We start from the raw sequence: 23,875 nt of genomic DNA, 5'->3' as shown, positions 1-23,875 counted from the left end.
GGTAGTACGGAGAGGCAGCAGCCAATGGACTTATCACTATTTCAAAAAGGTTTTTTTTTTTTTTTTTTATTATAAAAAAGTGTATTCTAAAGGAAAAATAAACAATTAAGTCCACAAAACAATATATTTGATAGAAACAAAAGCTTTTTCAAAGAAAATTATGTAAATTAGACCCCAAATAATTAAATTTTTAATCTAAATGAGATCCAAATATCATTATATTTTTGTATAAATTTATTGAAGGCCCAAAAACCTTTGTTTTGCCCTAGGCTAAAAATTATTAGGCTGGGGCTCTTGTTGTGTAACTTGAAGAATTGTAAAAACGACGATTCTTTCTTTCTACAGCTCGTATATTGTTTTCTGCCTCTTAATTAAGGAGTAAAAGGTCTTTCTTGATGCGCTGAGGAGATGAGAGAGTATGATAGTTGAAGATATCAACCCTTTGGTGAAGCGCAGGAGGGATATATAAAGAGTCTTCTCGTAATACAGAGAATCACAATTATTTTATGTCCCAACTTTAATTTAGTCACTTATTACATAAAAACAGTTTGGCCTCAGTGTAGCCGAAGCTCACGATGACGATTAAAAGAAATCAACATAATCAAAAAAATTTAGCGGTTCACAAACTTCGATTTGACACGTGCTAGAACGCCTTGGAGTTGCAAGGAGATCCTTTAAGGCGACGGAATCTTCTTCTCCTGGCATGAAATATCCCAAACGCATAACAATTTTCTTGAGGATTACTGAGTTTTCTACAAAGTACCTTGCTAGTTCCACTGCAACAGGCTCTGCCATGAATTTTCCTCTTATATCTACAAACTCGAGCGATGACAACAAACACTGAGGCACAAAAGGGACTCTTGTTTGGCTCGTATCGACCGTAGTAGAATCAGTTAAATCCTACAAAATAAGATGAATTAATATACTAGATAACATATTTCTTTAAATGTATAATTAAGTTAAAGCTCTAGGGTTGGTACAAGTCATTACCAAGACGATGGATTTTAGATTTGGACAGCTTTCAAGAAGCGTTTGCAAGGATTCAAGAATCTTCACATCGGATGAACAAAATTCTGCTTCCAAATAGGACAGGTTGAAAAATTGGGGTAATGGTTCTACTTTCAAGTAGCAATTGATTAGCTGCTCATATAAAAACGAAGAAGAGAAGAGTATGGCTGAGCAAAATTTCGTTAAATAGCATTACATATAATATGAAAGTTCATTAGAAACATACCTCAAGAATATGTGCAGAGATGTTCAGATCCCTAACTTTCGAGATACCGATGAAAAAGTTACGGGCCATTTGTTGCTTTGATAAGCGACCTCCATCAGAGATACGAAAGGAGCCAACAAAATTGACCTTAACTAAGGAATTCAAATTGCTTACGGTTTTACTATCCGATAGTTCATGTTTGAAATTCAAATACTTGAGTCTAGGGGCATCAATCCAAAGCCCCAGGTCTCTTTGACCAAAACAGAAAAGCCCTAGACCCCACTCACCAAGATCAAATTCTACACTTAGACTTGTCAATGTTTGAGAATGCACTCGTAAAACGTTCACATTATCATTGTAATCCACACTTCTAACAATGCTCAAATCTTCAAGAACTGGGCAAGATGAAATGAGTGACTCCAGACCCGCATCATTGTCATATACATTGAGTTCTAAATGCATAGTCTTGAGACGAGGTAATGAAACAGACTCAAAACTATCCAAATATATCCGATGAAGTCTTAGGGTAATAAGCGTCTCACAGATATAAAGGCTTAAGGGCATCACTTCAAAACACTCACGCTTCACAAAAAGACACTCAACATCAAGATGCTGAAGTTTACGTGTAGCAACAAAGTCTATCCATCGCGTGATACGATACTGATCACTCCAAATCTTCTGAATACTTAGCTTGAGCTTGTGCAAGCATGATTTCTGTTCCCTAGAGAAATCTACGAATCTGTCCATAAAAATCACAAAGGCTTTGTAATTTGGGAACTCTTCAGAGTCTAAATCCAACCAGGGAATCGAAAGCCAGATACTTTCCCACCTCTTGGACAAAACACAAGTCCTAACAGCTTTCTTTATCGGGAGATACAAGAGTATCTGAGTTATCAAAGAGTCGGGTAATTTGCTTATCAGATCCTCTTTTGCTCTTGAGAAACCTGCCCGCCGTTCGAGGCATATTCTTTTCGCTTCCCTTTCCTCCATCAAATTTACTGGCAGTGAAGACCTCGAATTCTTCCGAATTTCAGTGACAGATAATCAGAATCTCGATTTTGCGCGTACAAAGACCGAGAAAATCAATAAAAAGTGAAAAGAGTTAAGGGTTTTGTGTGTTGGGAAGATCCGACGAAGAGTCGCGTGCGATGCAAACATGACTCGAGGAACAGAACAAAAACTTTTGATATTTTTATTTGGGCTGATGGGCCTTAATAATTTCTCTGGTTCAAAGACTACAAATTGTCCGTTATTAAAGGTTAACCAAAAAAAGGATCTAAATGCGGCGTCGTTTTGTAGTTGTTTCTTTTGTTTGTTAATGATATTTCCAATTACATCTAATTTTTGTTTCAGTTGAATGTGTAAAACACATGCAATATGATGAGTGTATTATAAAAATGTTTTTATTTTTCGTGTATTTTAATATAGAATCTCAAACCGTTTATGCATATTTATGGAAATAACAAACTATTTGTTGATTATTAATTGGTTTTCCCAAAATTTTATAATGTAAAGTTTCATATTTTCTATTTGTTTATTCTGATAAATTATATTTGAAGCAAAAAGAGACACATTACTCACATGAAAACATAATTCAGTATTACCATTTTCACTTTAAGAAAACACTTACTTATAAAAGAAATCATAAACTTCCAAGTTCCAACAAAACCAGATTCTTATTATCAAAAACCGAAACTAAACAAATCAAACCAAAACATACTTAACCAACCGAGTTACATAACCAAACAACTCAAACCTCGTTTACATTAGGAAACAAGTTCGATATGAACACAAGATTCAAGGTGTTACAACAACGGAAGATTTGACGGCGGCGACCGGGAAATCCAGGAGAACAATCTTGTCGATAACGGCGGTGAAAGCGGCTGAGAATTCAACGTGAAGAGGATGGCTTGTAAAGGCAACGTAACCATCTTTGTTCTCAAAGGTCATTGAAAATGCGTGAGTGAATCCTTGTCTAAGCATCTCGTGACTCTCTTTATCTTCTCCCCTAGTTATCATCAAATCGTACGGTCATTAACTAGCTAGAGATCCAAAATATTATTTTAATTATAGAAAGAAAAAAAAAAACAATGATCACAAACCATTCAAAGGATTTGACAGTATCAATCTGAGAAACAAGATTCTCCAAGCCCTCCAAGATCTCATCAACCTTAGCATCTTCCTTAAACTTCACAACCACCAAATGCTTAAACCCTGAAGTTGCCATTAATTTTATTACTTAAGCTTCACACACTTACAAGTATACTTATGTTGAAGCATTTCTTATATAGAGGTGGAGATTCCTATGTATGTGTGCACGTGTGAATGTACACGTGTGTATGTCTGTACACATGTGTGTGAACAATAATGCTTTTTGCTGTGCTTGATTTCAATGTACAATCTTCTGTCTGCTTCTGACATTACCTATATGACTATTTGTCTCTGAATTTAAACAATTTTTTTGCTTGGTTTTCATTTGTTTTTCAACTAGTCTTTGACAACTTACATGTTTTGTCAGGTTATAATTTGTATTTCGAATTTACTGTCCGAAATTTTAGGTTTCGAATAGTTTTGACTTTAAGTGGATTTGCATGTCTGTGTTCTCATTCACCGAAAAAAATAACTTGTGTAGCTGTAATGCATAGCCGCACCAGCTAGCTAGGGCGTACCACACAAATTCTAAATATATGACTAATCTAGAAAAAAAACAATTCTAAGAACTTTGTTTCAGTTGATTTAACTGATAAAAAAACTGTAATGGAATATATCTAATAACTTCATCAGCCATTTTTTAACTACTATATACTTGATATTTTGACCGTTTTGTTGTAACCACATGGACCATACCAACAATATTTATAGGATTGGGAATTTGGGATATCTGAAGAGTTCAACACGTTTAAATCGAACATTTATTTTTTCTATCCAAACACTAGCGATGCTGTTCTAGCCATATGATATACTTTATATTTACCGCTTTATCGTTGTTGTTAAGATCCATTTTATTGTGTTTCATTAATATTTTAATTGTGTTTTGTTGCATTTAGTGTCCAAGTGAGTCTTCTTCCATTTTAAAAGTCCTATAGTGTCTTTGTGTGTCTTTTGGTGTGTTTTGTGTGTCTTTTGAGCAATTTCAGGTTAAAATAATGGACGACACACATTTGGATGCAAAGAAGAGAATTGATGATTTAGCTTCAGAACTCTTCATACAAGTTATAGGAAATTGAGTTATATTTCCAACGGAGGTGATTTCAAGCGAATCAGAGCTTCGATGCAAGAATTATGGTGGTTTTAATAGAGATATATCACTCAGGCGCGGAAAAGAACAAAGGAGGAGTCACTGAACATTTCAATCGACCTGTTGGTCGATTTAATGGTCGATTGGGACGATAACAGGCTGCAGACGAGAAGCAATCGAGGGAGCAATCGACCTATGCATCTATAGAAGCCTTTGCAAATTTTTGGGTTTGACCCGGTTTATCTCGGGTCAATCCGGTTCGATTCTATTTTGTATTTAAGCAATTTTTAGACATTTTGTAACCTAAGTTTTCTTCTCTAGAGTTGGATTAGGATCCAAACTCTCTTCTTGATATTTTGGATTGATCTTCAACAATTCATGCCACTTTAGTGAAGGATTCTTCATCTTTATCTTGTATCTTTATGTTACGCATTTTTTTTTTATCTTTCACCATGTTTAGTAGCTAGTCTTTTTGTTGGATAATGGGTTATGCTAGATTAGGATAATTTGATGGTTAGATGATGATGATTTAGGCTGCTTATTGTTAGATCCTTCATCTAGGTTGCTCTTAATGCTAGTTTTGACTTGATCACTCAAAATCTAGACCTTATGCAATTCATGCCCGGAAGGTGTTTGTGAAAATGCTTGAACCAAACCTTTATGAGCTTTACATATCTAGCCAACGGGAGTTGATGAATAGAGTGTTTAGTGAACTAATTGGACTTGTTTTTAATGCTCATTGGTCATTTGATTGGGAACGGAAGTTGTTGATGATTATATGATTAGTGAAGTGATTAGTACCATGGAAGTGGATTTATCATAATTGTGAGTTTCATGTTCTAGGATGGTGCTTAATTCAACCTCTTGCATCATTGTTTGAATGTTAATCAATTCTCATGATAGTTAAACCCATGGTCCAATGCTTTTTCTTTATTTTACTTCTTGGATTTCTTATCTTTTCATCAAAACAAAAACCTAAAAATCATTTCCTCTAGATTAGTTTGAATCTCGCATCTTTAGTGTTGCAATCTTTATTCCTTGTGGTTCGACATCTAAAATACTTTCGCGATAGATCGTTGATGCATTTAGATTATTAATTGATAAAAACGCATACATCACCGTACCTACTAAATCGGATCACAACTTTTTTTTTGAAACATTGTTGTTTATTTTTTGTTAAAAGCACAAGTGAAACATTATTGTTATAAGTAAGAAACTTATAAGCGTGGTAAGTGGTTTAGTCTCACGTTCGATGTGATTGATATATACAAAGAAGTCATTTTTTTTTCCGACTTCTCTTTGATATTCAAAAACGTTGCATATCTGATTTTCCCTACCGAATAATCTTGACGTAAGGTCTTACCATTAGTGAGAAAAATAGTACTGTTCATCTGATCATCTCTCTCATCGATGGTGACAAAAAAAATTAGCACGTGAATGGTTGGTTCCGTCGTTGTCTATCACCATATGTATTGCTATCTTCAATTTATTTGGAAACATATTAAAGATTATATGGCGACATAAATATTGCTCACGGTGATGGTATTGTTTATTTTCTTGTAGTATGTATGTGATGAAGAAAAATGATTCATTTAGGTACTCTCAAGTCTCATTTGCGATGTCCTACATTGTGTACCCACAAGAACTGAAAATAACCTCACATTTGTTTTGTTTGTTAATTTTCTCCATATGCATGCATGTATTTGATCAAATCGATATGATTCTATCAAAGACTGGTAGGCGAATTTCGTCAATATAAGAAAATGAGTTCGTTATATCAAAATCAAAATGATGGTAGATTTTGGATTAATTTTCCTCGACCAAAAAACGTGAATAAATTCCATGGAATATTGATCCAAAGGAAACTACACGATTTGATAATCCTATTTTAAGATTCTTATTACAATGATCAAATCAATTTGACCGAACCAAATTGAACCTATAAACCAATCTTAAATCATACCAAAGTGGATTCAGTTGACTTGGTAATTTCTTTCATTTCAAGTTAGATTTGAATATGCTAATCACTCAACCCTAAGGTCCCTAAGAAAAGGTATACAGATCTTCTTTTTTTTGGGAAGAAGATCTGAGAGGAAAAAAAAATCCAATGGAAAGAGAAACATGGTGCATGGATTTGTGTCAGCTCATCTTTTGTGAACCCCTTTTACAATAAAGTTTGATTCAGCCAGACTATTTCTTTTCTATGATCCTTCTTGCGCTCCTTCATTCTTCTCCAGTCACATGAAACTTGGACCCATCAATTCTATTTTCTTCATTATTTCCCTCTTAAAGATATGATTAAAGTAGCATGTGGCCATGCTCTTAAATCAATTCCCACTGAAAATGACATTATATCGACCCATTGCCTAACATTATTGGTACTATTTTTTTGAGAAACAAAATATGGACCGGATCCGATGAGGAGATTTATGGTATGCCATGGTAAAACAATTTTACCTTTTTTTTTTTTTCTTTCTGTTATTTGGGTCGAGAATACCCAACCAATAACTTAATCCCTAATACGCGGAGTAACGTGATTTATTGGAGTCGAATTTTCAATAGGAAGAATGTGGACCTTTAACCATTTGAGGAAAGACACTCCCCACAATTTTATTTTGCTTAATTTTTTTTTATCCTTCATTCAAATTTGTTATCTTCACACATGTACGTTTTACCTCATGAGAAGTGCTTAGGTGAGCGTTGTGAAATGCTGTAGGGGAAAATGCATTGTGCTCCGTATAAAAATGGTCCAACCGTAGCTAATGCCGAGCATGATTTCGTAGAGCGGAGAAGCAGAGGAGCAAGATTGATTGAAAAGGTCTGAAATGAGAAAAGCTTATATAGAGTGCAAACGAGCTAGGTCGGGTAACATGCGAACTGGTTCAAATTGCTGGGAAGTTATCGATCGACCGTGGAATGGCCTATACAGCTATACTTAGCTCCAAAAACCCAAAGTAGTAAAACATTTTTCTATTGAAGAAACAATTAATGCATGGGCTGGAAAGTATTGGTAAACATAGATATATGCAAAAGCCCAATAAAAAATAAAAAGCCTATTAGTCATTGTTTTTTTATAACTCCTAAAGGTAATTTGTTCATCTATAACAAAAAAAATATCTCAAATTCAAATGGCTTTTTATAAGTCCATTGAAATTGCTGATAAGTCCAGGTATCCTAAGTTTTTCTCTTCCGTTGCGTTACTAACGTAACAATTTAAATTCCCTAATAAGATTTTATTTAAATGGACTAAGTAAAAGTAGCTTTGGTTGGACAATATTTAAACTTTGTATAAATGAATATATTACATGTCGAAGAAGAAATCCAGAATTAGATGGGTGAAAAGAAGAAGGAAGCTGGATCATGTGCTTCTTCTACAAGTCTAATGAAAGGTGGTTCAAGAAAACCGTAGTCCTCACTAAACCTGAGTTTTCATTTGCCAAAATTGCTATCAATAACGACTCTGATGATAACAAAGTTTAAGCATTTCAAAAGGCCTTTTATCTACTTAAAAGGGCGCTACAATTTTCAATCATCTTGGTCTAATAAAATCTATATGACCATAAAGAGAGAATTTGTATATGTTGTTTAAAAGTTGTGGCTAGTTATTTTTTTATCCAAGGATGTAGCTTGTCTGTTTTGTATAGATAAATGTGGTTAAGAAATTTAACTTGGGTAGGTTATCTATTACTCCCTCCGTTTCGTTTTAGTTGTCGTTTAAGGTTTTTTCACACAAATTAAGAAAGTATTAAATTTTCTGTTTTACTCTTTATTAATATATTTTATAAAAAATTTCATTGGCCAAAACATTAAAACTGTAGGGATAAAACTGGAATTTTTACCAAATATTTGCATTGAAAACCTAAAACGACAACTATTATGAAACAAAATTTAAATCCTAAAACGACAACTAAACTGAAACGGAGGGAATAGTTAAGTAGGAAAAATGTAAGATCGCGAGCAAGGACGATGGATTTTTTTTTTTTACCTTATTAGGAAAAATCAGGACGTCAAAACTATTTATTTATTAAAGCTGGAAGCACGATCGAATCTACAGATAAATATCTTGAATTTAAAAGTCCAGAAGAAGTTAATATAAAGATAAGTTCTGTATAGGATTATTGAAAATGGGGAAATTTGGTTGAAGTCGTCGTCAGATAAAAGAAGTCATGGAAGCAACGTTCCAACTACTTGGTTTATTTAGCTAATAAATAAAATTATTATAAATGTATCACCATTATTATCATGTAAGTCATGTTCACATTCACATTTCCTTTCGCAACATAAAATAATATGACTTGACCCATAGCTTTGCTTGACTTATACATATGCGACCCCTTTCTCAATATAGTACGAATACCTAAACAATACACGTGGGCAACGTTTCACAGATCAGATCAAGTCACATGCGAAAGTTCATAAATATATTTCTTTTATGGAGATATCTATCAATTTAACATTATTCACCCGCAGAAGAAGATAAGGTTGTTAAATTGATGGGTAAATATATAGAACTTACCATTCTAAATAAGTCGTAATTTGTTGTACAGTTTAATGAATTGGTGTTAATCCATGGCCTGTAAATACCATCGATGAAAAAAAAAATATATATACCATCGATGAATACAATCTGATTAGGAAATTTTTTTGGATTGACCATCTGTTACTTTAAAAACATGATTGTATAACTTGGATTGCTTAGTTTTCAGATTATACTATATATATTAACAATCTTTTATTATCATGTAAGCCATGTTCACATTAACTTGGATTGGTTAGTTTTAGGTAATTTGTTTATCTATAACAAAAAAAATATCTCAAATTCAAATGGCTTTTTATAAGTCCATTGAAATTGCTGATAAGTCCAGGTATCCTAAGTTTTTCTCTTCCGTTGCGTTACTAACGTAACAATTTAAATTCCCTAATAAGATTCTATTTAAATGGACTAAGTAAAAGTAGCTTTGGTTTGACAATATTTAAACTTTGAATAAATGAATATATTACATGTCGAAGAAGAAATCCAGAATTAGATGGGTGAAAAGAAGAAGGAAGCTGGATCATGTGCTTCTTCTACAAGTCTAATGAAAGGTGGTTCAAGGAAACCGTACTCCTCACTATAAACCTGAGTTTTCATTTGCCAAAATTGCTATCAATAACGACTCTGATGATAACAAAGTTTAAGTATTTCAAAAGGCCTTTTATCTACAATTTTCAATCATCTTGGTCTAATAAAATCTATGACTATACAAGTACAACCATAAAGAGAGAATTTGTATATGTTGTTTAAAAGTTGTGGCTTGTTATTTTTTTTATCCAAGGATGTAGCTTGTCTGTTTTGTATAGATAAATGTGGTTAAGACATTTAACTTGGGTAGGTTATCTATTAGTTAAGTAGGAAAAATGTAAGATTTCGAGCAAGGTGAAATACTTAAGCCGGCGGAAAACAAAGATATCCCCGGAGTCTAAAGCCCAAAAGAGGGAAGCTAAGCCGGCGGACAAAGGAAAAGTCCCCGAAGACAAAGTCGGAGAAAAAAGAGAATTCCCCAAAATCTAAGTCTACGCTAAAAACAACATAAACTTTTAAAGCCGAAATCGAAAGAGAACGAAACCAAAAACTAAGAAAAGAGGCAAACTAAAAATAAACAAGAAGATAAACACTAAGTCAAAATAACCAAATCGATCTTCTTCTTCTGAAGTTTCTGCGAATGAGCTATATCAATGCTGCCCAAGGCCAACCATTAATCACAACTGCTTCCTCCTATCACAATGAGAGAAGATCTCTCGAAACCAAGTAACAATGACTTCATAATCTGACAAGTAAAGGTCCAAATAGATCCTCATTAAACACTTCCAAATGCGGCTGCGACGAGGGTGCGTCAAAGAACGCCTTGATAGAAGTCAAAAAGATGCAATCCGACATCCTCCTGATTCGGAAACGCAGAGACAAGGAGCGAAACATAACCACCTCGATGAGCTTCGAAATCAAGAAAAAAAACGACACTCATCTACAACGGAAATCATCACCAGTAACTTCCACCTAAGAGAAGAAAGATCTGAAGCCAAACGACACTAGCATAACTTCACACAACAAAGGCCTTATCTTAGAAAGGAGACGAACCAAACGAGCAACTATTAGCTAAACCAGGCAATAAGGGTGAGCGGAGAGGCTAAGGCAAGATGAAAGCTAACTACAGAGCTCACACAAGCCAAGCACGCGACATCAAAACACCATGAAGCACAAGAGCGAGTAACAGATCTGGATTTGGGGAAGGCGAAAAGCAATGGCTTTATTACATACTCGTCACCGTCGATCTCAGATCCGGCTCCATCATCTTCGCAAGAGCCCTGAACCACAAATCTGAAACACTCAAACCGCTTCCGACAAACACCCAAAATCACAAACCGATCAAACTAAATCGAAACCCCAATCGAAGGCCACAAGATTCTTTTAATTAACACAAAACTAAAACCAAGAAAGGAAAGAACAAAAGGAGGACCGAAGCCGGTGCTAGAGGAGCCACCGTACTCCGGTCACCGATCTGGGCAAACTTGTAAACTTGAGAGAGCGGCGGCTAGGTCTAGTCCTGAGAGAGAGGTGAATTCGTGGACAAAGAATATAGAATATAGTTTTGTTTTCTCGCTTTGATTAACTACTTGGTTTAATTAGCTAATAAATAAAATATTTAAAAATGTATCAACATTATTATCATGTAAGTCATGTTCACATTCACATTTCCTTTCGACACATAAAATAATATGACTTGACCCATATAGCTTTGCTTGACTTGTACATATGTGACCCCTTTCTCAATATAATATAGCCAATAACAAGAACAATATTTAACAAATTGCTAATAACAAGAACAAAATACACGTGGGCAAAGTTTCACAGATCAGATCAAATTAAAGTCACATGCGAAAATTTATAAATATATTTCTTTTATGGAGATATCTATCAAAGTATCAATTAACATTATTCACCCGCAGAAGTGATAGGGTTGTTAAATTGATGGGTAAATAGAACTTACCATTCTAAAAAAGTCGTATTTTGTTGTACAGTTTCATGAATTGGTGGTTAATTCATTGCTGGTAAACAGGGCCGGCTTTGCCATAAAGCAGACAAAACATCATGCTTTAGGCTACATTTAAAATACTAAATTTTGAGGCCACAATATCCAAAAGTAAATCTGTTATATATTGACATTTGTGTTATGTTTCTCTTAATAAGAAAGTGTCTCACGACTTCAGATCATTCATATGCTTTCCATTTTTACTTATTCCATATCTTCTAAGGGTCTGACTGGTTTAAACGCAGTGATTGCGGGAGTTTGCGAAAGCGGGCGGTTGCAGCTTCAAGCGTTACTAAGCGTTTTGAACGACTGGTTTAGCGTTTGAAAATGGATGCGTTTGCGGGAGTTTTATGACTGATAAACCAGCAGGTGCGGTAGCAGTTAAATTAAAAAATGACTAAAATAGATAAGAAATATTACTAAAAAATAAAAATAAAAACACCAATATATTATTATGATAATATTAAAAAAATTGAACATGCTTAATAATTAAAACCATAAATAAAGTACTAAATAATTATTCAAAAATAAAGAAATTTTAATACAAGATTATAAGTATAGGATTAATATATATTCTAATAATTATAAGTAAACGTTTTTTTTTAATCCAACCGCTACCGTCCGCAACCGCAAACACTTGCGAAAAGGAGCTTTTGAAATCCAGCGATTTGGAGCGGTTCGAAACGGTATGGAGCGATTTCTATGATTGGTACCAACCGCTAACAACCGCAACCGCGCGCTAGCAACCGCTAGACGGGTCCTAGCGGGAGAACCAATCAAGCCCTAAATTAATATTTCCTTTTTAGTTTATATATTTTCAATTCTCACTAAAGTCTATCATCTCTCATTTTTTTCAACATTTAAAATAAAATAATAATCAAAGCGGAACTACATGTAATTTGAAAACTAAACAATTTCATATCAGAAGTATATATATTTAATCCAAACTTTATTTTTTAAATAAGATTTATTTAGTTTTGCACTATAAAATTAAAAATCTAGTAAGTTTTACATTTTATTTTCAGAAAATTTATAAGTAAAAATATACATTAAAATTGTTTTTAAAATAAGGCCACATGTTCAGTGATTTGCTTTAGGCCTCCCACACATTAGGACCGGCCCTGCCAGTAAATACCACAATCTGATAGGGAAATCTTTTTGGGTTGGCCATCTACTACTTTAAAATGTGATTATATAACTTGGATCGGTTAGTTTTCAGATTGTACTATATATTCAAAAACAAGCTATTATATGTATATTTTATCAATTTATCCGCTTAAAATGTAATTACTAAATTTTCTTTTGTATGAGATTCAAGTTTACCCAATTTTTTTTGCAAAGCTTATTAATTACAAATTCTTAATTTTAGATTAAAATAAAATATGGACTAGTAGCCAGCAAATGAATCTCACAGCATAGTTGACTAGTAGTTGTCGTTAGTATATACTATTATAATCAACATCTGTATTAATGTTCTGACGTCAATCTGCTGAAACAGCCCCTTCGGTTTTAACTACGTCATGGGGCTGACGTCGAGTGTCCGACGAAACTAATGCCGTTTTCATTGGTGCATTAGTCGCCACTCGCCAGCTCCATCGCAATTATATATCTCTTTTTATAAGCGTTGAAAAATTGTTAGATCTTACTTGTTAATGTTAATCTATTACCTAATAATTTTCTTTTGTCTGGTCTAAGTCTAAATATTTGCATTTTTATTTAAAGTCTAAACTAAAACTCACTACAAAATTAAATAATTTTAGCATTAAAGATATCCACCAGTGATTCGGGCCTTGTCGATCCAAAGATGTCAAAAAAAAAAAAAAAAAAAGATATCCACCAGTGATTAACATTTTTAGTGGAGTATTTTCATTACAAAACAATGAATTGATCATATATAAGGTTCAAAGCTTATTATATTCAGCAAAAATTATTTTACACGTTTCATCTATATGAGTTAAACATTGCGGGACGTGTAAAATATGTTATATTTTTTTTGTAAACGTCCAATTTATTACATATATTTATATTTCTGTCATATACAGTATATGAACGTAAAATCTATTATCTTTTAAACTCTTTTTAATATTTAACGTATAAATTATAATTAAAACAAGCCATCAAAATATTACAGAAAATATATTTAACGACTCAATCAACAAAATTAAGCAAACAAATTTATCCTTAAAATTTTTCTGCTATTTATTTTCTAAATCAGATTTTAAAAAATTACCAACACTTTTATTGAAATGGAAAGATTACAATAGAAAATTTTAAAATCATTAATATTTTGGGGTTTATCATAGCTCATAACTCTCTCTAATCTATCTGACTTTTTGTAGAACACAGTTTTCTATTAGATTCCTCCTGTCTTATATACTCAAGGAAAACCATTAAGCCCCTTAAGTATTCTAACAGACGTTGTTTTTTATTTTTTAATCTTTAATAATTAAGCGAACCGCGTAGATTAGTGTAACTAAAAACAGAGAAATTCTGAAATAATGTATAAAAAAATTGTATATAATTAACTGAGCCGCGTACTGGGAAAGGTATATAAAATGAATTATGTTTCCTATACATGACAGATCATATGCTAAGGTCAACACCTAATCTATCTTTTTGTCTCTCTTTATTTAGATTCACGATATAGGTCTAGCCGAGCACATGTCCTATATCGAAAATATAATTTATAATCGTCTAATTAAAATTTTTTTTTTGCCTAAAGTTGTCCTATAAATTCTGATCTCCCTATCCGTTCAAAATTTTATAGCACGGAGAAGAGACTTTAGAAAAAGAAAACAAACAAGAAACACACACACACAAGTTCACTCTACTCTATGGAAATGAACTCCCCACACGAAAAGGCGGTGCAAGCTATCCGATATGGCCTTAGCTGCGCCATGCGGTTAAAGATGCGGATCGACCATCCAATGGCTGATGGCGGACCGGTTTCAAGTTATGATCTTGCTAAATCCATCGCCGAAAGCTTTTCCGATGCCATTTCAATCTTATCCGCTAAACCAACAACCGAAGATGATCAGTTTTCTGATATATCTTCAAGGGATTCTTTTCCTTCTCCACAGGGGAGCCCCTCCAAGAAAAGGTATACATTTTACCCTTAATTGTCATCTTTTTGAGGTTTTTTTTTTTATTTTATTTTTTCCGGTTTTTTTCTAATGAAACCACAATTTTTAATATTTTTCTTTTTTCTTAGGAGTTAATTTGGTGTATGTTGACTTTTATGCTAATACTTTGATAATACTCATGTTTGCAGAAAGATTGATAGTACAGATTCAAGTGAGAATTGGAGGGACGATTCACCGGATCCGATTTACTACGATGGGTATCTTTGGAGGAAATACGGCCAAAAGAGTATAAAAAAATCTAATCACCAAAGGTAAGAAACAGTGTAGCTAATCATGTTTAATTCTAATTATTTTTATTCCGGTCCGATCACTAATACTAATTGGTGTATGATGATTGTACAGGAGCTACTATAGATGTTCCTACAACAAAGATCATAACTGCGGAGCAAGAAAGCATGAACAAAAGATCAAAGATAATCCTCCGGTTTACCGAACCACTTACTTTGGCCACCACACTTGCAAAACCGAACATAATCTAGATGCCATTTTTATTGCCGGACAAGATCCCGTAGATGACTTGAAAAGTGCCCAAATGATCCGCTTCGGAAAAGATCTAAATCAGGAGGAGGGAAGCTACTCGAAAGGTTTCTCCTTATCGGTTAAGAGTGAAGAAGATATCACCAGAGAGCAAACCATGGATCAGTACCGTGAGATAACCAGTAATGACCAAGATTGTCAAGATGTGATTGAAGAAGATCTATCATCACCATCAGGCTTTTATCTTCCTTCATCGTCATCTGGCAGTGAAAGTGCTGACTTTAATTCTGATTTGTTAGTTGACAACCTAGACTCGTGGGATTGTTATGATCAGTTTTACTTTGGATTGCACTAGATTTTTTAGCTAAGACTATTTAATAATGTTTTCTTTTTATGAGATTTATATGTATTTGAGAATTGTGACTATTTATGTTATTGATTAGTTAGGAAAAAAAAAAAATCTTAGCTGGCTTTGTTTGAGAAAATGTAAAACCAGGCTTTGTTTGAGAAAATGTAATATTTCGAAAGGTTTGATCTTTTTTTGTTGTTGATAATTAAGTGATTTTTGGCCGAAGCATATTCTTTTTATGTTCGGTCTATTCAGAACGATTAGTAGAAAATTAATCTTGACACACTGAAATGATAAAGAAAATAGAAGAAAACATTATATAGTTGCTAAATATGAAACGATTTCCTTGAATTTGATGCCAAAAAAGAAAAAGAAGAAAGAAACGATTTGCCTAAAAACATAGAAATAGATTCTTTTAACACATGCATTGAACGTGTATAAAATCATTATATTTTTATACGTAGATTCTATTTATGAAAGTTATTATGGAATTCTAGTTATATATATATATACTCCCTCCGTTTTGTTTTAGTTGTCGTTTAAGGTTTTTTCATACAAATTAAAAAAAGTATTAAATTTTCTGTTTTACCCTTTATTAATATATTTTATAAAAAATTTTATTGGCCAAAACATGAAAACAGTAGGGATAAAACTAGAATTTTCACCAAACATTTGCATTGAAAACCTAAAACGACAACTATTATGAAACAAAATTTAAATCCTAAAACGACAACTAAACTGAAATGGAGGGAATATATATATAATCATGAAAGACCAGGTGCAAACAAGGGACTTTCCTCAATCCTCATTATCCAGAGTGTTAATGTTGATCGAAGACTGTCAACAATCGTATGTCGCTTCTGGGTTACCCTCATGGTTGCATGTCTTCTTCGCCTCGAAAGTATTGATTATCTCTGTGAAATTGTGTTTTTTTCTTTAATTGAATGTTTTATGCTTTTGAAGTTTGTGAGCTGCTGCTATGTTTTGGTAAACTCTTTTGTTATTTCCCATTCAATGCAAGTCAGATGGAATATGTATACTTTTCAATACAAGGACTGTTTAAGAATTTCAAATACTATATACGAGATACGATAAAGGAATGGAGCGGTGGTTTACTTCTGGATGAAGCATTAAGATAACATTCGTTTACATTTAGACTATTTGCATAAACTTTCAAATTTTGTTGCATTCTATGTACAAACGATTTTTTTTTTTGTAAACATTCAATTCAAAATAGAAAAACATTTCAAATATTAAGTAAACAAGCCTCTATACCTTTTTTTTTTTTTTTTTTTTTGAACTAAAACAAGCCTCTATACCTTATACTAGATGTTTACTGATAAACCATATAAGTTTAACACTTTAGGTAAATAAGCTAAGCTAATGATGACAAAACTGAAATTACATTATGTTTTTTTTTTTTTTTTTTTTTAAATTACATTATGTTTATAGTCTGTATTTGCATATATATATCTATATATAACAATATTTGAGAAGTGTTTTTGCTGACGTGTCGGACTCTCGGCTCTTGTTGAGTCATTGATTTTACGTAATTACTTAATTACCCTTAATGAAATCTAATTAATTTTGGAAAAATTAAATTGAATTTCGGAATTAACCAGGAAAAAATAATTTTGGAAACAATAAACATGATAATTAACCAAAAAAAAAAAAAGGAACAACGAAGTACCAAAAAAAGGAACATATCTGTTTCATAATTTATCGGAAAAGGAATTATACCAAAAAAAAAATCGGAAAAGGAAAATATTTATTATAATATTGATATATTTAAGATGATAATGTCAAATATCCGAAAATTATTAATCGGAGCATTAATATAAACATAAAAGAATACTATTCTAACCTTACTCAAATTAATAAGATTTAGATATCCGAAATTAATCGTAAACGGCTATTAATTGTTAAACTAATTAAAATAAAGATCAAACGTACCGGAATAGATGAAATTTTTGGTATGATCGTCGTGTTCGTCGTCGTTTCAATCTAAAAAAATCGGAAAAGGAAAATATTTATTATAATATTGATATATTTAAGATGATATTGTCAAATATCCGAACTATATATAACAATATTTGAGAAGTGTTTTTGCTGACGTGTCGGACTCTCGGCTCTTGTTGAGTCATTGATTTTACGTAATTACTTAATTACCCTTAATGAAATCTAATTAATTTTGGAAAAATTAAATTGAATTTCGGAATTAACCAGGAAAAAATAATTTTGAAAACAATAAACATGATAATTAACCAAAAAAAAAAAAGGAACAACGAAGTACCAAAAAAAGGAACATATCTGTTTCATAATTTATCGGAAAAGGAATTATACCAAAAAAAAAATCGGAAAAGGAAAATATTTATTATAATATTGATATATTTAAGATGATAATGTCAAATATCCGAAAATTATTAATCGGAGCATTAATATAAACATAAAAGAATACTATTCTAACCTTACTCAAATTAATAAGATTTAGATATCCGAAATTAATCGTAAACGGCTATTAATTGTTAAACTAATTAAAATAAAGATCAAACGTACCGGAATAGATGAAATTTTTGGTATGATCGTCGTGTTCGTCGTCGTTTCAATCTAAATATTTGGAAAAAAAAAACGAACAAAAAAAATAATATGTAGATCAATGAAAGAGAACCCACCAATTTAGAAACGGTTATCAAGCCATCGTATTGTTCGTCGGATGATTATAAGTCTCTAATCCGGAGATTGACTTGAACCCTGACAAAAACATATATTCATAGCATAAAATCGTAAATAGAAGGTAGAAGACCACCTATTAATCGGTTGTAACCTTGTGCAAACTCGATTTAATTTTGACGAATGAAATGTTGGTGTGGTGTCAAAACTTTCTTGGGGAGACTCGAAGATGAGAGAGCTGAAGTCAGAGATAGGCAGAGAGGTTTACATGTGAATTAAGGTATGGAGTGCTAACGTGAACATGAACGTGAACGGCGGTGATTTTTGCACATAATAGCAATTAGATCGAGTTTTGGAAAAAAATATAGATCAGCGTGACATGACGCATATGGATACCATGCATGTCTATCTATTGTAAATCAAAAATTATATTATTGTTCCGCCTTATTTTTGAAACAGAAAGGAATTTTCCCTTAAATTTTAATATATTTTATAAGATAGTATCAGATATAGTAGTAAATCTAAAATAGTTGTTATTATTCCATATTTTTACGGAAAAAAGTAAATATTATTTTAAATAAACATGGATAACAATGAATAAATGGCAGTTTTACAAATATTTATTATTATGATAGTGATTTGCTTATTAAAATATGTAAATTTTCTTTTCTTTTTTTGTATTTATCGTCGAAAAATTTAGAAACCCTAAATCATGAACCGCCTCCTATTCAATATAAATATCTTGCTCATGGTATTCAATTTCAGATCATAACTAACCCTTGTTTTTTTTGTTCTTTTTTTTCAAACTTTTTTTTGCTTCTACCTAATTTTAATTTTTCTTTTTATTGTAGGGTGGATGTATGGAGGGGACGATGTGAACTGGTGTATGGAAAATTTGGACCTAATTCAATGAATAAACAGGTGATCTTATAGTTTATATGTACAAATTTGATTTTTTTTTTTTTTTTTTGTATTTATGGTTTCACTATTTTCACCACTAATCAATTTTTATAATCAAAAAGTTTGGTTTCAACTTTTGAGAAGGTAATCATCGATGGTTTGATATGTTTCTTTTTGTTGTAAAAAGATGAGGTACCTCCCGATTTTGTTGAGGTACATGTTCTTATTATTTTCAAATATGTCTTTTTCAGAAGAAACACTCAACTTTTGATAACACAGTTGCCACAAAGTCAGAAAGATGACTTATTTCAGGGATGAATCTTCAGAGGAGGCTAATTTTTGTCGTTAATACAATTTAAGTATTCCTCTCTTTAGATTAGGGATAACAAACTTGTCTGTTAAATTCAGGAATTACTCTTTGTTGCCAATCTCTCTCTCCAAACTAAAATATTACATATATGGAAGTAGTAACTTAAAGTTTTTGGTATCGAGGTCATTCTAAGGCACTGAGATTCGGACTTTGGTATGTATAGGATTCGTTTTCCATGCACTAAGATTTAATTATTGTTTAATTTATTGGTTTTTAGGTTTCTTTCCATGCTCTGATGCGTTTTCGGGTGTGCCAATGGAAGCTTGCATCACTCTTTACTCCAAGCGTAAGTATGCTCTGCATTAGCTTCTTCTGTTCCATTGGTTATTATGGGTTTTGACTTTTGAGAAATATACAACAATTTAAAACCAGGTTTTGTTGTTGATTGGTTCGGTTTGTATACCATATTTTGCTAAATACATATGACCATAAATAAGACCAAAGGAGCTGGGTTAGCTCCTTTGCCAGCTAGGTTGACTTCGTCTCCTCCCCGTCTTGCGGATTTCCGTTATTCAACGGGTATATTTGAGAAGTATACGGTACTAAAACCACAACCATTGATCTTAGCTTGATCGGTTCTTCTCTAGGATTTATACATAAAAGTAAATTGTTTTGTTTAATAATTTTCCATTGCATGAACTTTCGAGACAACAAGTGGACAGGAGTGTAATGTCATCAAAAGTCAAATCAAACAATGTGAGGAACATAATAGACAACGTTGGCTTCTTTCGTAGCTGCTCAACGTTGTCTCTCCCGATGGTCCCAACACTCTCTTCTTCTTTTTTTGTCAACATTCAAACGTTGTTTAAAATAAATAAAAATGCTTAACCTTAATCATCTTTCTAGATCTTTAAATGCCTAAAACTTCAACTTAATCAGTCAGCAATCCGTCACGTTAATGATTTTGAAAGGAAGACTTTTGTTTTGTTTCGGTTAGTTTTGTTTGTTTAGTATTTTAATCACAAGATAACTCTAATTTCCCATTAGAGTTGTGTTAATTGTGTTGATTATGATTTGGCGTTCCAATTCTGATATTATTTTTATGTTGTAAATCTTAAACTGTTACGTTATTGTTCTATCTTCCTATGTGAGAAAAAAGTAAAATGTTTTAAAATTTTGACATGGATAATAATATAATTGTAAATCTATAATAATTATATTATCATTTTATTTATATTTTTCAAAAAGAAATATATTTATCTTAATAGATTTAATATGATAATGTCAAATATAGTTATAAATCTAAAAGAGTTATGTTATTATTCCATCCTTTTATGAGAAAAAAGCAGATATTCTCTTAAACTTTTAAATTAACGTGGATAATAATAAATAAATGATAATTTTACTAATATGATAATGATTCGGTTTTAATCTTACCAAAAAACAAATAATGATTCTGTTTTAAAAATATATAAATTTTCTTTGTTTAGTTGTAGATATTGTCAAAAAAAAAATTCTTAGATCCTCGACTGCCTTAATTTTATGTAAATACCTTGCTTGATATTTAATTTTTATTTGATATCATAACTAATCCTTGCTTTTTTCTTTCGGCACTAACCATTGAATTTTTTATACTGCCATTTAATTCTTGCATAAAAAATAATAATTAATAGTAGTGTTTATTATGAATGCAGGTTTGTTTTCCATAAAAACTAGATTGGATTTATGGAAGCACGTCATTGTTTCCAGTGCGAGGAAACAAATGTCGTATCACTGCTGTTGTGGCTCTTTAGTACTTTCGTTTCTGTTTATGGCTTTGCTTCGGTTGTATGGTTAGTCATCAATCATTGATCTTCTCATTGTTTGAATATTGTTGCATAGGAAAAATCTTCCTTTTTTATGAATCTTTCAAAAGTTGGGTCCATGCTATTCTCAGTGATTAATTACGTTTATTGAATATTTGTGTGCTTCCTCTGCTGATATTCTAATTCATGCTTTATTCGTCGTCTTTGATACACTCTGATTAACCATTGTGGACCTCTAGAGTCTAATTTGCAATATTAATGCAAGTCTCTTTAACTTACGGATTATGAAGAGCATCCTAAGATCGTTTAATTTGATTCAGGCTTTATGTGGCTAATGTTTGGTCTTGGATGTGAATTAGTCTATCATGTTTCTTGGAAGGTAGGAAGCAATCTTGATGTTTACCAAAATCCAATGTGCTCTTTTGTAGCTCAGTTTTGAAATATGTACTAATTATTGTAGAGGGAACCCGAAACAAAGAGACCATATGTATGATTTTATATGCGAAGAGAAGCTCCGAATTTGAAATCGTCTCCACTCCGGTGATATGTGGCCATGGTGTGAAGGAGTCTGGAGCCATGGTTATTTCAGATTCGGACATAACCGTAATTGTTAAACTAATAAAAATAAGATCAAACGTACCGGATTGATGAGAATTTTTGGTGTTCTTCGTCATGTTCTTCGTCGTATGGATCTAACAAAACAAAAAAAAATATATACCCCAGAATTTTTTTTTGTTTGTTAATAGAGAGAACCCACCAATTTTGTAGCGTTGATTGTGACATCGAATTGTTTGTCGGATGAATATAAGTCTCTAATCCGGAGACTGAAGTTGAACCCTAACAAAAACATATATTCATAGCATAAAATTCATAAATAAAAGGTAGAGCATCACATAGCTTTTTCTTCAAAGCCAACACATCTCTCTTTGTAGCCGAATTACTCTCCAGTTTGGTATATACTCAAATTTTCCAATGACTTCCTTCTCGAACCTGGAGCGTTTTTGCTTTGCCGGATATTTTTAGGATATGGCTCTTATGTATCTCTTGTGAGTCACTTGATATGTTGTTTAGGTAAAACTTTTGGTTTGAAAGAGAATGATCTACGACAAGCATAATCGGTTATTTGTTATATATGTGGCCATGTTCATATTGCTTTCTCCACAAGCAATTTTCCAGTTTTGTAGCATTCGATATTTAAATTTAAAAGCTTCAATACGTTGTATACATGTGTATGTATGTACATATATGAATTATTCTCAGTTGCACATAGTGGTTTCTAAGGGATAGATACTTGCTCTCTGTAACCCTCTCATTTTTAGTACCTATCTTCAGTGTTTACTTTGCTAAGAGCTTTTTGATTGGCATACATCTTTTCAATCTCAGATCAATATACTACAAATACATATACGATACAGTTAAGAAAATGATATTTCTCTTACAACTTTTTATATGGGTTTTATAAACAAGAGATCAACTGAAGGGTTACGCAGCGACCAATGGCGAAGGTAGAGACAAAGATACTACAATAGGGACGATAAATATGACACGATATATACAAAGGAGATGCCTGTTTCTATACCATTGAAATTTAACGTACATAACTACTTCAAAGAGCAAGATGACTTAATTGATAGGTAAGAGATATGGTAAGAGATTATATTTTTCAATTATTTGTTTCCAACTACGAAAAACTCCAGTGACATACAATCTAAAAGCATGAATATGTCATAAAATCAAGAATACAACAAAAACCAGGAAGATGGGCCCAAATTAAAGTCTGAAACTGGACGTGGGGAACCCACGGACAGTGGCGGTCGGAGCGTTACAAATATGAAAGAAACGAGGAAGCGTGAATATGTCATAAAACCAAGAGTACTACAAAACCAAGAAGATGTGCTCAAAGAACGAAACTGGACGTGGGAACCCACAGACAGTGGCGGTCGTGGCATTACAAATATGAAAGAAACGAGTAAGCATGAATATGTCATAAAATCAAGAGTACGACAAAACAAAGAAGATGGGCCTAAAGACCGAAACTGGACGTGGGGAGCCCACGGACAGTGGCGGTCGGGGCGTTGCTAATATGAAAGAAACGAGTAAGCATGAATATGTCATAAAATCAAGAGTACGACAAAACAAAGAAGATGGGCCTAAAGACCGAGACTGGACGTGGGAACCCATGGACAGTGGCGGTCGGGGCGTTGCTAATATATTGTTGGTTTAAATATATAGATTTTTTATATTTAATTCTATTATATATATCAAGATATAAATACTAATAATTGTTTGTGATTCAAAAACACTATTAATTGTTGATTACTAATAATATATATCAAAAGTTATAGCGTTTTACCATAATTCTATATTAATGTCGTTATAAAAATTAGACTCTTGACAAAATTAATTCAATAATTATCCCTAACTTGATAACCCTAAATATTAATTATTAATTCTGGTCTTAATCAACATACAACCCCGCGCTGGGCGCGGGGACCTCCCCTAGTATATATATATATATATATATATATATATATATATATATATAAAACGACATTATTTACAAACGATATTCTATGAGCATGAGGCCACACATTGATGACGTCGATATTCTACTTAACCTAACGCAGTTTTCCGTGCCCTTAGTTTCTTTGGTCGCATTATTTGCTATATATAATTTATATTACCACGTACTTGTCTTTTACA

The 23,875-nt window shown here is 32.5% G+C and overlaps 3 protein-coding genes across 3 annotated transcripts; 1 reads left to right on the top strand and 2 right to left on the bottom strand.

Annotated features, from left to right (window-relative positions):
- Window positions 1–532: 532 nt before the first annotated feature.
- On the bottom strand, window positions 533–2,549 carry LOC110227776 (FBD-associated F-box protein At5g22730). Its single transcript, XM_021023344.1, has 3 exons — window positions 1,235–2,549; window positions 991–1,140; window positions 533–900 (listed from the first exon to the last, which is right to left on the bottom strand). Exons 1-3 carry the CDS (start codon window positions 2,201–2,203, stop codon window positions 583–585), a joined length of 1,437 nt encoding a protein of 478 aa, XP_020879003.1. The 5' UTR covers window positions 2,204–2,549; the 3' UTR covers window positions 533–582.
- Window positions 2,550–3,005: 456 nt separating this feature from the next.
- Window positions 3,006–3,694, bottom strand: LOC9310146 (stress-response A/B barrel domain-containing protein At5g22580). The gene is made up of 2 exons (XM_002871963.2): window positions 3,316–3,694; window positions 3,006–3,221 (listed from the first exon to the last, which is right to left on the bottom strand). The coding sequence occupies exons 1-2, from the start codon at window positions 3,438–3,440 to the stop codon at window positions 3,011–3,013; spliced, it is 336 nt and encodes a 111-aa protein (XP_002872009.1). The 5' UTR covers window positions 3,441–3,694; the 3' UTR covers window positions 3,006–3,010.
- Window positions 3,695–14,105: 10,411 nt separating this feature from the next.
- LOC9310145 (probable WRKY transcription factor 38) lies at window positions 14,106–15,690 on the top strand. The gene is made up of 3 exons (XM_002874032.2): window positions 14,106–14,618; window positions 14,790–14,912; window positions 15,004–15,690. Exons 1-3 carry the CDS (start codon window positions 14,353–14,355, stop codon window positions 15,491–15,493), a joined length of 879 nt encoding a protein of 292 aa, XP_002874078.1. The 5' UTR covers window positions 14,106–14,352; the 3' UTR covers window positions 15,494–15,690.
- The last annotated feature ends 8,185 nt before the right edge of the window (window positions 15,691–23,875 follow it).

This window comes from Arabidopsis lyrata, assembly GCF_000004255.2.
Source record: "Arabidopsis lyrata subsp. lyrata unplaced genomic scaffold ARALYscaffold_6, whole genome shotgun sequence".
Classification (NCBI taxonomy): Eukaryota; Viridiplantae; Streptophyta; class Magnoliopsida; order Brassicales; family Brassicaceae; genus Arabidopsis; species Arabidopsis lyrata.
The sequence above is the reverse complement of the archived record's forward strand: the minus strand, read 5'-3'. Positions and strand labels throughout refer to the sequence as shown.